The 13222-nt window shown below is 56.0% G+C and overlaps 1 protein-coding gene across 1 annotated transcript in view; it reads left to right on the top strand.

Moving 5' to 3' along the window:
- The first annotated feature begins 376 nt into the window (after positions 1-376).
- LOC121276897 (pikachurin) overlaps positions 377-13222 on the top strand; it is a 230528-nt gene continuing 217682 nt past the window's right edge. Inside the window, exon 1 of the mRNA XM_041185517.1 lies at positions 377-844. Within this exon, the coding sequence (XP_041041451.1) occupies positions 736-844 (109 nt within the window). The 5' untranslated portion in view covers positions 377-735. The remainder of the gene's footprint in view (positions 845-13222) is intronic.

Here is a 13222-nt window from a genome sequence, read left to right on the forward strand (position 1 = left end):
AGAGACAGAGTGACAAAGAGAGAGAGAGAGAGACAGAGTGACAGAGAGAGAGAGAGAGACAGAGTGACAAAGAGAGAGAGAGAGAGACAGAGTGACAGAGAGAGAGAGAGACAGAGTGACAAAGAGAGAGAGAGAGAGACAGAGTGACAGAGAGAGAGAGAGAGACAGAGTGACAAAGAGAGAGAGAGAGAGACAGAGTGACAAAGAGAGAGAGAGAGAGACAAAGTGACAGAGAGAGAGAGAGAGACAGAGTGACAAAGAGTGAGAGAGAGGGAGAGACAGAGAGACAGAGTGGCAGAGAGAGAGAGAGAGACAGAAAGAAACAAACAGGGAGAGAGAAAGACAGATAGGGAGAAAGGGAGAGAGAAAGACAGGGAGAAAGAGAGAGGGGGAAGGAAAAGGAGAAAGAGAGAAAAACAAAAGAGGAGGAGGGTAAGAGGGCAAACCTTTCATGGGGATGAACCATTAAACCACTTGTTTTCTTCAGGAGTTTCGTACCCCTCCTCCCTAATCGTTACTCTGAGAGGGACAGACTCTGTCAGAATCAGTTTGCTTCTGGTAGCAATTCGTTTGTGTAAACTGCTGTCTGCTGAGTTCGGTAGGAGGTCCAGATCCTCTACGTCTCGTTCCCCATCGTCTGCAGACCTGGGCAAAACCCTTCTCCGGTGTCACCCCCCTCCCCTCTCTGTGCGTCAGGGGGAACCTGCTCGCTCGGGACTTCTGGCCTCTCTCCGGATGGGAGTTTGGGGGAAATCGGGCCCTTCGGCCCCCCTCCTGTTCCTGGTTCTCTTCTCCGCCCAGACGGCGTGCTTCAAGTGGGAGAGGACTCCTCCGCGGAGACCAGGTAAGAGGCTGAACTCCTGGGGCGAGTCTGATTCAAGCGATTGTGCATCGAGGATGGATCATGAACAACCCACTACCCTCTGCCCGCCATCCCCAACCTGCATTCCTGCACTCCCCCCACCCCCTGCACCCCACCCCCCCAACCCCCACCCCACACCCCCCCTGCCCCTCCCCACCAACCCTAGGACATTTTCTTCAGGGTTGGAGGAGTGAGGGCAGGGCATTCCTGTCAGTCCTGCCCCTTGAAGTGCAATATCTTGGGATGGGATCATCCCATTCTCCATGCTCAACCCAGTGGAATAGCCGAGGCCAACCGCGCCCCAGTGACAAGGAAGAACCTTCCGGAAAGCTGTGGGTCTAGATGGGAATGCTGTCCCTATCTTGGTGCTTGCGGTGCGGGGTGCCTCAGGGAGATGGTGAGGTGGGGGGGGTGGGTGGGTGTGAAGCCACAGTCTTTATGCTCAGTTCACGGAAAGCAGGAGAAATTCCTCCCCCCCCCACCCCGGGGTGGCTACGGGACAGCTCAACCGCGGGGTGCATCGCGCCAACGCTCGGCAGCGATGGGGCAGCGATCGGAGGGAGGGTGTGGGGGGTGCTGCTGTCCTGTGGGTGATTTTGTTCATGTTTTAGTCATGGAAGACGGTTCCTGTGGTGAAATCTGTCACGTGCGCTAAATGTGACAGCCCCTCCCTGCCCGTGTCCAATGGGAATGGGGGGTCCAGAGGGGGTTTAGACTGTGCCACCCTCCTTCAGGCCGCAAGACAGCCCAGAGTCATCTTGCCAGCCTCCTGAGGTAGGCCAATGTTGCCCCACGTTGCCAATGTTGCCCCAGGCAGAAGAGAGTCCCGAGGGAATCTTTCACATCCTGACCACACTGGTTATGTAAACTCGAGAGGGGGGAGAGTGTGATTGGGGGAGGGGTGGGTGTGATTGGGGGAGGGGTGGGTGTGATTGGGGGAGGGGTGGGTGTGATTGGGGGAGGGGTGGGTGTGATTGGGGGAGGGGTGAGTGTGATTGGGGAGGGGTGAGTGTGATTGGGGAGGGGTGGGTGTGATTGGGGAGGGGTGGGTGTGATTGGGGGAGGGGTGGGTGTGTTTGGGGGAGGGGTGGGTGTGATTGGGGGAGGGGTGGGTGTGATTGGGGGAGGGGTGGGTGTGATTGGGGGAGGGGTGGGTGTGATTGGGGGAGGGGTGGGTGTGATTGGGGAGGGGTGTGTGTGATTGGGGGAGGGGTGAGTGTGATTGGGGAGGGGTGAGTGTGATTGGGGAGGGGTGAGTGTGATTGGGGAGGGGTGGGTGTGATTGGGGGAGGGGTGGGTGTGATTGGGGGAGGGGTGTGTGTGATTGGGGAGGGGTGAGTGTGATTGGGGGAGGGGTGGGTGTGATTGGGGGAGGGGTGGGTGTGATTGGGGGAGGGGTGGGTGTGATTGGGGGAGGGGTGGGTGTGATTGGGGAGGGGTGGGTGTAATGGGGGATGGGTGGGTGTGATTGGGGGAGGGGTGTGTGTGTTCGGGGGAGGGCTGGGTGTGATTGGGGGAGGGGTGGGTGTGATTGGGGGAGGGGTGGGTGTAATTGGGGAGGGGTGGGTGTGATTGGGGGAGGGGTGGGTGCGATTGGGGGAGGGGTAGGTTGATTGGGGAGGGGTGGGTGTGATTGGGGAGGGGTGGGTGTGATTGGGGGAGGGGTGGGTGTGATTGGGGGAGGGGTGGGTGTGATTGGGGGAGACGGAGGGTGTGATTGGGGGAGACGGAGGGTGTGATTGGGGGGGAGGGTGTGATTGGGGAGGGGTGGGTGTGATTGGGGGAGGGGTGTGTGTGATTGGGGAGGGGTGAGTGTGATTGGGGGAGGGGTGGGTGTAATGGGGGAGGGGTGGGTGTAATGGGGGAGGGGTGGGTGTAATGGGGGAGGGGTGGGTGTGATTGGGGAGGGGTGGGTGTAATTGGGGAGGGGTGGGTCTGATTGGGGGAGGGGTGGGTCTGATTGGGGGAGGGGTGGGTATGATTGGGGGAGGGGTGGGTGTGATTGGGGAGGGGTGGGTATGATTGGGGGAGGGGTGGGTGTGATTGGGGAGGGGTGGGTGTGATTGGGGGAGGGGTGGGTGTGATTGGGGGAGGGGTGGGTGTGATTGCGGGAGGGGTGGGTGTGATTGGGGAGGGGTGGGTGTGATTGGGGAGGGGTGGGTATGATTGGGGGAGGGGTGGGTGTGATTGGGGAGGGGTGGGTATGATTGGGGGAGGGGTGGGTATGATAGGGGGAGGGGTAGGTGTGATTGGGGGAGGGGTGTGTGTGATTGGGGAGGGGTGGTTGTGATTGGGGGAGGGGTGGGTGCGATTGGGGGAGGGGTGGGTGTGATTGGGGAGGGGTGGGTGTGATTGGGGAGGGGTGGGTGATCGGGGGAGGGGTGGGTGTAATGGGGGAGGGGTGGGTGTGATTGGGGTAGGGGTGTGTGTGATTGGGGGAGGGGTGGGTGTGATTGGGGAGGGGTGGGTGTGATTGGGGAGGGGTGGGTGATCGGGGGAGGGGTGGGTGTAATGGGGGAGGGGTGGGTGTGATTGGGGGAGGGGTGTGTGTGATTGGGGGAGGGGTGGGTGTGATTGGGGGAGGGGTGGGTGCAATGGGGGAGGGGTGGGTGTGATTGGGGGAGGGGTGGGTGTGATTGGGGGAGGGGTGGGTGTGATTGGGGAGGGGTGTGTGTAATGGGGGAGGGGTGGGTGTGATTGGGGAGGGGTGGGTTTGATTGGGGGAGGGGTGGGTGTGATTGGCGGAGGGGTGGGTGTGATCGGGGGAGGGGTGGGTGTGATTGGGGAGGGGTGGGTGTAATGGGGGAGGGGTGTGTGTGATTGGGGGAGGGGTGGGTGTGATTGGGGAGGGGTGGGTGTGATTGGGGGAGGGGTGGGTGTGATTGGGGGAGGGGTGGGTGTAATGGAGGAGGGGTGGGTGTAATGGGGGAGGGGTGGGTGTGATTGGGGGAGGGGTGGGTGTGATTGGGGAGGGGTGGGTGTGATTGGGGAGGGGTGGGTGTGATTGGGGAGGGGTGGGTGTGATCGGGGGAGGGGTGGGTGTGATCGGGGGAGGGGTGGGTGTGATCGGGGGAGGGGTGGGTGTGATCGGGGGAGGGGTTGGTGTGATCGGGGGAGGGGTGGGTGTGATCGGGGGAGGGGTGGGTGTAATGGGGGAGGGGTGGGTGTAATGGGGGAGGGGTGGGTGTGATTGGGGGAGGGGTGGGTGTGATTGGGGAGGGGTGGGTATGATTGGGGGAGGGGTGGGTGTGATTGGAGGAGGGGTGGGTGTGATTGGGGGAGGGGTGGGTGTGATTGGGGGAGCGGTGGGTGTGATTGGGGAGCGGTGGGTGTGATTGGGGGAGGGGTGGGTGTAATGGGGGAGGGGTGGGTGTGATTGGGGGAGGGGTGGGTGTGATTGGGGAGGGGTGGGTGTGATTGGGGGAGGGGTGGGTGTGATTGGGGGAGGGGTGGGTGTGATTGGGGGAGGGGTGGGTGTAATGGGGGAGGGGTGGGTGTGATTGGGGAGGGGTGGGTGTGATTGGGGGAGGGGTGGGTGTGATTGGGGAGGGGTGGGTGTGATTGGGGGAGGGGTGGGTGTGATTGGGGGAGGGGTGGGTGTGATTGGGGGAGGGGTGGGTGTGATTGGGGGAGGGGTGGGTCTAACTGGGGAGGGGTGGGTGTGATTGGGGGAGGGGTGGGTGTGATTGGGGGAGGGGTGGGTGTGATTGGGGAGGGGTGTGTGTAATGGGGGAGGGGTGGGTGTGATTGGGGAGGGGTGGGTTTGATTGGGGGAGGGGTGGGTGTGATTGGCGGAGGGGTGGGTGTGATCGGGGGAGGGGTGGGTGTGATTGGGGAGGGGTGGGTGTAATGGGGGAGGGGTGTGTGTGATTGGGGGAGGGGTGGGTGTGATTGGGGAGGGGTGGGTGTGATTGGGGGAGGGGTGGGTGTGATTGGGGGAGGGGTGGGTGTAATGGAGGAGGGGTGGGTGTAATGGGGGAGGGGTGGGTGTGATTGGGGGAGGGGTGGGTGTGATTGGGGAGGGGTGGGTGTGATTGGGGAGGGGTGGGTGTGATTGGGGAGGGGTGGGTGTGATCGGGGGAGAGGTGGGTGTGATCGGGGGAGGGGTGGGTGTGATCGGGGGAGGGGTGGGTGTGATCGGGGGAGGGGTTGGTGTGATCGGGGGAGGGGTGGGTGTGATCGGGGGAGGGGTGGGTGTAATGGGGGAGGGGTGGGTGTAATGGGGGAGGGGTGGGTGTGATTGGGGGAGGGGTGGGTGTGATTGGGGAGGGGTGGGTATGATTGGGGGAGGGGTGGGTGTGATTGGAGGAGGGGTGGGTGTGATTGGGGGAGGGGTGGGTGTGATTGGGGGAGCGGTGGGTGTGATTGGGGAGCGGTGGGTGTGATTGGGGGAGGGGTGGGTGTAATGGGGGAGGGGTGGGTGTGATTGGGGGAGGGGTGGGTGTGATTGGGGAGGGGTGGGTGTGATTGGGGGAGGGGTGGGTGTGATTGGGGGAGGGGTGGGTGTGATTGGGGGAGGGGTGGGTGTAATGGGGGAGGGGTGGGTGTGATTGGGGAGGGGTGGGTGTGATTGGGGGAGGGGTGGGTGTGATTGGGGAGGGGTGGGTGTGATTGGGGGAGGGGTGGGTGTGATTGGGGGAGGGGTGGGTGTGATTGGGGGAGGGGTGGGTGTGATTGGGGGAGGGGTGGGTCTAACTGGGGAGGGGTGGGTGTGATTGGGGGAGGGGTGGGTGTGATTGGGGGAGGGGTGGGTGTGATTGGGGGAGGGGTGGGTGTGATTGGGGGAGGGGTGGGTGTGATTGGGGAGGGATGGGTGTGATTGGGGAGGGGTGTGTGTAATGGGGGAGGGGTGGGTGTGATTGGGGAGGGGTGGGTTTGATTGGGGGAGGGGTGGGTGTGATTGGCGGAGGGGTGGGTGTGATCGGGGGAGGGGTGGGTGTGATTGGGGAGGGGTGGGTGTAATGGGGGAGGGGTGTGTGTGATTGGGGGAGGGGTGGGTGTGATTGGGGAGGGGTGGGTGTGATTGGGGGAGGGGTGGGTGTGATTGGGGGAGGGGTGGGTGTAATGGGGGAGGGGTGGGTGTAATGGGGGAGGGGTGGGTGTGATTGGGGGAGGGGTGGGTGTGATTGGGGAGGGGTGGGTGTGATTGGGGAGGGGTGGGTGTGATTGGGGAGGGGTGGGTGTGATCGGGGGAGGGGTGGGTGTGATCGGGGGAGGGGTGGGTGTGATCGGGGGAGGGGTGGGTGTGATCGGGGGAGGGGTTGGTGTGATCGGGGGAGGGGTGGGTGTGATCGGGGGAGGGGTGGGTGTAATGGGGGAGGGGTGGGTGTAATGGGGGAGGGGTGGGTGTGATTGGGGGAGGGGTGGGTGTGATTGGGGAGGGGTGGGTATGATTGGGGGAGGGGTGGGTGTGATTGGAGGAGGGGTGGGTGTGATTGGGGGAGGGGTGGGTGTGATTGGGGGAGCGGTGGGTGTGATTGGGGAGCGGTGGGTGTGATTGGGGGAGGGGTGGGTGTAATGGGGGAGGGGTGGGTGTGATTGGGGGAGGGGTGGGTGTGATTGGGGAGGGGTGGGTGTGATTGGGGGAGGGGTGGGTGTGATTGGGGGAGGGGTGGGTGTGATTGGGGGAGGGGTGGGTGTAATGGGGGAGGGGTGGGTGTGATTGGGGAGGGGTGGGTGTGATTGGGGGAGGGGTGGGTGTGATTGGGGAGGGGTGGGTGTGATTGGGGGAGGGGTGGGTGTGATTGGGGGAGGGGTGGGTGTGATTGGGGGAGGGGTGGGTGTGATTGGGGGAGGGGTGGGTCTAACTGGGGAGGGGTGGGTGTGATTGGGGGAGGGGTGGGTGTGATTGGGGGAGGGGTGGGTGTGATTGGGGGAGGGGTGGGTGTGATTGGGGGAGGGGTGGGTGTGATTGGGGAGGGATGGGTGTGATTGGGGAGGGGTGTGTGTAATGGGGGAGGGGTGGGTGTGATTGGGGAGGGGTGGGTATGATCGGGGGAGGGATATGTGTGATCGGGGGAGGGGTGGGTGTGATTGGGGAGGGGTGGGTGTAATGGGGGAGGGGTGAGTGTGATTGGGGGAGGGGTGAGTGTGATTGGGGAGGGGTGGGTGTGCTTGGGGGAGGGGTGGGTGTGCTTGGGGGAGGGGTGGGTGTGATTGGGGAGGGGTGTGTGTAATGGGGGAGGGGTGGGTGTGATTGGGGGATGGGTGGGTGTGATTGGGGGAGCGGTGGGTGTGATTGGGGAGGGGTGGGTGTGATTGGGGAGGGGTGGGTGTAATGGGGGAGGGGTGGGTGTGATTGGGGGAGGGGTGGGTGTGATTGGGGGAGGGGTGGGTGTGATTGGGGGAGGGGTGGGTGTGATCGGGGGAGGGGTGGGTGTGATCGGGGGAGGGGTGTGTGTGATTGGGGGAGGGGTGTGTGTGATTGGGGAGGGGTGGGTGATCGGCGGAGGGGTGGGTGTGATTGGGGAGGGGTGGGTGTCATTGGGGGAGGGGTGGGTGTCATTGGGGGAGGGGTGGGTGTGATTGGGGGAGGGGTGGGTGTGATTGGGGAGGGGTGTGTGTAATGGGGGAGGGGTGGGTGTGATTGGGGGAGGGGTGGGTGTGATTGGGGGAGGGGTGGGTCTGATTGGGGGAGGGGTGGGTGTGATTGGGGAGGGGTGGGTGTGATTGGGGGAGGGGTGGGTGTGATTGGGGGAGGGGTGGGTGTGATTGGGGGAGGGGTGGGTGTAATGGGGAGGGGTGGGTGTAATGGGGGAGGGGTGGGTGTGATTGGGGAGGGGTAGGTGTGATTGGGAGTGGGGTGGGTCTGATTGGGGGAGGGGTGGGTTTGATTGGGGGATGCATGAAGAAAGGTGAAGCAGAGGTGGGAAGAGAGAATGAGACAGAATGTGGTAGAAGGAAGAGGGGATGGGATGGAGGGTAGGTCGGGAGATAGAGAAAAAGAGAGGGAGAGAAAACAGCTTGGGCATTGTGCAAGAGGCAGAGATTGAAACAGAGGGACAGACAGTGGCAGGAAGTGAGGAGGGTAAGGAGGGAGATAGAGGCTGTGGAGAGTGTGGAAGGAAAGAGAGAGAAAATTGTGAGTGATGGAGGGCGGTGAGAGAGAAAGCAAAGAGTGTTAGATAGGGATGGGCGTGAAACAGTAAGAGCAAGAGTGTGAGAACAAAACAGAAAGAGGGTCAGATTGAAGAGTAAAATAAAGGGGGTGAGAGATAAGAGGACGTAATAAAAGTCTATCAATATAATAACCATTGATTGTGTTAAAATGAGAATTTCCTTCACTCCATAATTGATTAACCTGAAAATGCTGAATTATAAATTCTTGGATTGCGAGCTTGTTTGGGAAGGTGCAGACTGTGCTCATTGTTCTCCCTCACTATCACATTTATTGGGTCGAAGCTAATGAAGATGTTGCTGCAGAAATCCTCTGCTGGTGGAGAACTGTGTGTGTCTGGGGTTTGTAAACATGTTGACAGCTGCAGGAAACTCACAAACAGGATTTAAAACGAATTAGCTATTACAGTCCGTTAGACCTCAATGCCCTTTAACCTCCGAGACCGACTGTTAAACCCAGGAGAGCTCACTGGAATCAAATTCATAATATTCTCTCCCTCTCTGACTCGTGGTTTCTCTTTGTCTCCCTGTCTCTCGACCTCTCTATATCTGTCCCTTTGCCTCTCGCCCTTTTATCTGTCATATCTTCTGTCTCCTCTATTATTTCTCTCTGTTGCCACTTCTCTCCTTGTTTCTTTCCCTCTGTCTCTCTCTCTTACTATCTCCATCTCTCCCTCTCTCTCTCTATGCCTGTCTCTCTCTCTCTCTGTAGTAATCTGATGTGCAATATACCTTTAAGACAAATGTTGTAATGTAAGATCACATGATCTTGATACCCAATAGCAGAGCAGCGCTGGCTACCTCTGTAGTCAGTAGTCTTGAGTTAGAGTCTGAAGAATAAAGACAGAGTTTTGAGTTGTGAGCACACAAGTGTAGCTGCTGAGTTCCTTTTGTAAAGAAACAATGTGTTTCTTCTAAGAATGGTTTACTGATCTTCTCTGTCTCTGTACCAACTCGCTCATCCCGAAACAAGGGTGCAACCCAGATCCTTTAGCCCCAACAAACCAGGGCACTGGACCCCAACAAATTGGCGACGAGAGAAAAAAATCAAAAAAAGACCCAAAAAGGAAGAGGTAAAAGGCTAGAAAGGACGAAGGAAATCAGAATAACTGAAATTGGGCCACACCTCGCATGGTAATTGTAAGTAAAGAAAAACTTCCTTCCTGACGATCAAAGCAACCCCCTCAGAGCTTGCCGCAATTGGGAAGAGTTGACCCTCTCCATCCAACCTTGGACGACTGGTCCCATCATGTTCTCCCTCCAGGTCGATGACATCGCAGGGGAGGAGAAAAAGCGTGCGATCTGCTTATCCACGTGTGGGAGTAAGACATATGGATTAATTTGCAATTTGTTGGCACTCAGTGCCACAGACTCAAAGAGTTTCTGATGACTTAGTGAACCTCCTAAAGAACCATGACCAGATGATGGCACCGGTTCAAGTTTAACTCAAGGAATAGAGCCACGGGGGAGGCAGTTGCTTGTTATGTGGCAAGTCTGAAACAAGTAAAAGAATATTGTGGGTTTGGTACACCTGTCAGTGATACGGTCAGAGATCGTTTGGTGTGCAGTCTAAGTGAGGATGCGATTCGAAGAGAAACAAATTTGGATTTTCAGAAGGCATTGGAAATTGCTCTGGCAATGGAATGGCGCAGAACCCGGAATTTCCAAAATGAAGGCTTTAACACGTAGCTATTTATGGATGGAGAAATAGAAAACTTGGTGAGAACTTGTCTGCAATGCCAGCAAGTACAAAAATGACTTGTAACAGTTCTGTTACACCCCCGGGAGTGGCCGAGAAGGCCATGGGTGTGAGTACACATCGGCTTTGTGGGGCCTTTTATGGGAACGATGTTTCTACTTATCGTTGATGCACATTCAAAATGGATGGACATATGTGAAGTGAGGTCTCCTGCTACAATATACAAGCTACAACAAAGTCTCGCAATCAATGGATTACCTGAAATGGTCGCATCAGACAATGGAGCAGTATTCACCAGTGCTGAATTTCACCAATTTAGCAACCTCAACGGTATTACTCATGTGAGAATGTCACCATACCACCCTACTTCAAATGGACAGGCCGAGAGAGCAGTCTGAGTGTACAAATCTGGTAAGAGGAAATTTTCTGGAGATTCTACAGCGGCCAAATGAGCAAGTTTTCTTTTCCATTATGGAACCATCCCTCATATGACAACAGGTGTCACACCTGTGGGATTGTTGATGAAACACCATCTCCGAGCGAGATTGAGCTTAATGTGCCAAACTTTGCTGGCGGGGGGGGAGGGTGGAAAGGAGTCAGGGAAATCAGAAAACTGGACATGACTGTCACACTCGTGGCAGGACGTTTAACATAGGAGAGAAAGTATTGGTGAAAAATTTTAGAGAAGGGGCAACATGGTTGTTTGGTGAAGTAAGTGCAGTAACTGGACCTCTTTCTTACCACCCGAAAGTGGATGATTGAATCGTACGGAGGCTTGTGGAGAATCAAAATACCCAGAAATGATTCCACCAGCATTCGTGACTGAATCAACATCTGTTGCAAGAACTCAACTGAGAATAGATGTGCCTGAAGGGCCGGCTGTACTTGAAAGAATCGAAGAAACAGATTTGCAGGTACCTACTGGAGAACCAGATGCTCAGATGACTACAGTGAGGGAGGGCTGGATCAAACATCAGAAACTGTAGAGCTGAGATGTTCTACATGCATAAGGAAACCCCCCAGAAAGACTGACTTGGTAACTTATTGATCTGTGTGAAAAATTTGATATTTTTAGAAAAAATGGTAAAATGTATTTCTGAATAAAGGGGGAGGGATGTAGTAATCTGAGGTGTAATATACCTTTAAGACAAACGTTGTAGTGTAAGCTCACATGATCTTGATACCCAAAGCAGAATAGCGTGGGCTACCTCTGTCGTCAGTAGTTTTGAGTTAGAGTCTGAAGAGTAAAGACAGAGTTTTGAGTTGTGAGCACATGTGTAGCTGCTGAGTTCCTTTTGTAAATAAACAGAATGTGTTTCTTCTAAGAACGGTTTACTTATCTTCCCAGTCTTGGTACCAACTCAGTCATCCTGAAACAAGGGTGTAACCCGGATCCTTTAGCCCCAACAAACCAGGGCACTGGATCCGATACTCTCCCTCTCTGTTTCTGCCTCTCAATGTCGGTTACTCTCTGGATCTGTCTCTTTCTCTCTTCCTCCCCATCTTTCTCTCTGTCCCCCTTGCTCTCGGTCCTTCAGTTTCCCACTCTTTGTCTCTCTGAATCTTTCTATTGCTATGTCTCGGTGCTTATTTCTCTCTCTCTCTCTTTATCTGTCTATCTGTCTCTATCTCTAATATCTCTCTCTCTCTCTCTATCTGTCTATCTGTCTCTCTCACTCTTTCTCTCTGTCTGTCTCTCCCTCTATCTGTCTATCTCTCTCTCTCTCTCTCTATCTGTCTATCTCTCTCTCCCTCTCTCTCTATCTGTCTATCTCTCTATCTCTCTCTGTCTCCATCTATCTGTCTCTCTGTCTCTCGGTTAGGAGTGGGCAAAAATATGACAGATGGAATTTGACCACTTTAGCAGCAAGAATAGAAAAGCAGAATATTATTTAAATGGAGAGAGACTGCAGAATGTTGAGGTGCGGAGGGATCTGGGTGTCCAGGGAGAGGGAGTTTTACTCTTTATCTAACCCCGTACTGACCTGTCCTGGGAGTGTTTGATGGGGACAGTGTAGAAGGAGCTTTACTCTGTATCTAACCCCGTGCTGTACCTGTCCTGGGAGAGTTTGATGGGGATAGTGTTGAGGGAGCTTTACTATGTATATAACCACGTGCTGTTCCTGCCCTGGGAGTGTTTGATGGGGACAGTGCCGAGGGAGCTTTACTCTGTATGTAACCCCGTGCTGTAGCTATCCTGGGAGTGTTTGATGTAGACAGTGTAGAGGGAGCTTTACTCTGTATCTTTCCCTGTGCTGTACCTGTCCTGGGAGTGTTTGATGGGGACAGTGTAGAGGGAGATTTACTCTGTATCAACCCCATGCTGTAACTGTCCTCGGAGTGTTTGATGGAGATAGTGTAGAGGGAGCTGTAGTCTGTATCTAACCCCGTGCTGTACCTGTCCTGGGAGTGTTTGATGGGGACAGTGTAGAGGGAGATTTACTCTGTATCAACCCCATGCTGTAACTGTCCTCGGAGTGTTTGATGGAGATAGTGTAGAGGGAGCTGTAGTCTGTATCTAACCCCGTGCTGTACCTGTCCTGGGAGTGTTTGATGGGGACAGTGTAGAGGGAGATTTACTCTGTATCAACCCCATGCTGTAACTGTCCTCGGAGTGTTTGATGGAGATAGTGTAGAGGGAGCTGTAGTCTGTATCTAACCCCGTGCTGTACCTGTCCTGGGAGTGTTTGATGGGGACAGTGTAGAGGGGGCTTTATTGTGTAACTAACTCCGTGCTGTACCTGTCCTGGGAGTGTTTGATGGGGACAGTGTCGAGGAAGCTTTACTCTGTATCTAACCCCGTGCTGTACCTGTCCTGGGAGTGTTTGATGGTGACAGTGTAGAGGGAGCTTTACTCTGTATCTAACCCCGTGCTGTACCTGTCCTGGGAGAGTTTGATGGGGACAGTGTAGAGGGAACTTTACTCTGTATCTCACCACGTGCTGTACCTGTCCTGGGAGTGTTTGATGGGGACAGTGTAGAGGGAGATTTTCTCTGTATCTAACCCCGTGCTGTACCTGGCCTGGGTGTGTTTGATGGGGACAGTGTAGCGGGAGATTTACTGTGTATCTAAAACCGTGCTGTACCTGTCCTGGGAGTCTTTGATGGGGACAGTGTAGAGGGAGCTTTACTCTGTATCTAACCCCGTGCTGTACCTGGCCTGGGAGTGTTTGATGGGGACAGTGTCGAGGGAGCTTTACTCTGTATCTAACCCCATGCGGTACCTGGCCTGGGAGTGTTTGATGAGGACAGTGTAGAGGGAGCTTTACTCTGTATCTAACCCCATGCGGTACCTGGCCTGGGAGTGTTTGATGGAAACAGTGCAGAGGGAGCTTTACTCTGTATCTAACCCCGTGTTGTACCTGTCCTGGGAGTGTTTGATGGAGACAGTGTAGCGGGAGCTTTACTCTGTATCTAACCCCGTGTTGTACCTGTCCTGGGAGTGTTTGATGGAGACAGTGTAGAGGGAGCTTTACTCTGTATCTAACCCCGTGTTGTACCTGTCCTGGGAGTGTTTGATGGGGACAGTGTAGAGGGAGATTTAC

The sequence above is a fragment of the Carcharodon carcharias genome, chromosome 4 (genome assembly GCF_017639515.1).
Source record: "Carcharodon carcharias isolate sCarCar2 chromosome 4, sCarCar2.pri, whole genome shotgun sequence".
Taxonomy (NCBI): Eukaryota; Metazoa; Chordata; class Chondrichthyes; order Lamniformes; family Lamnidae; genus Carcharodon; species Carcharodon carcharias.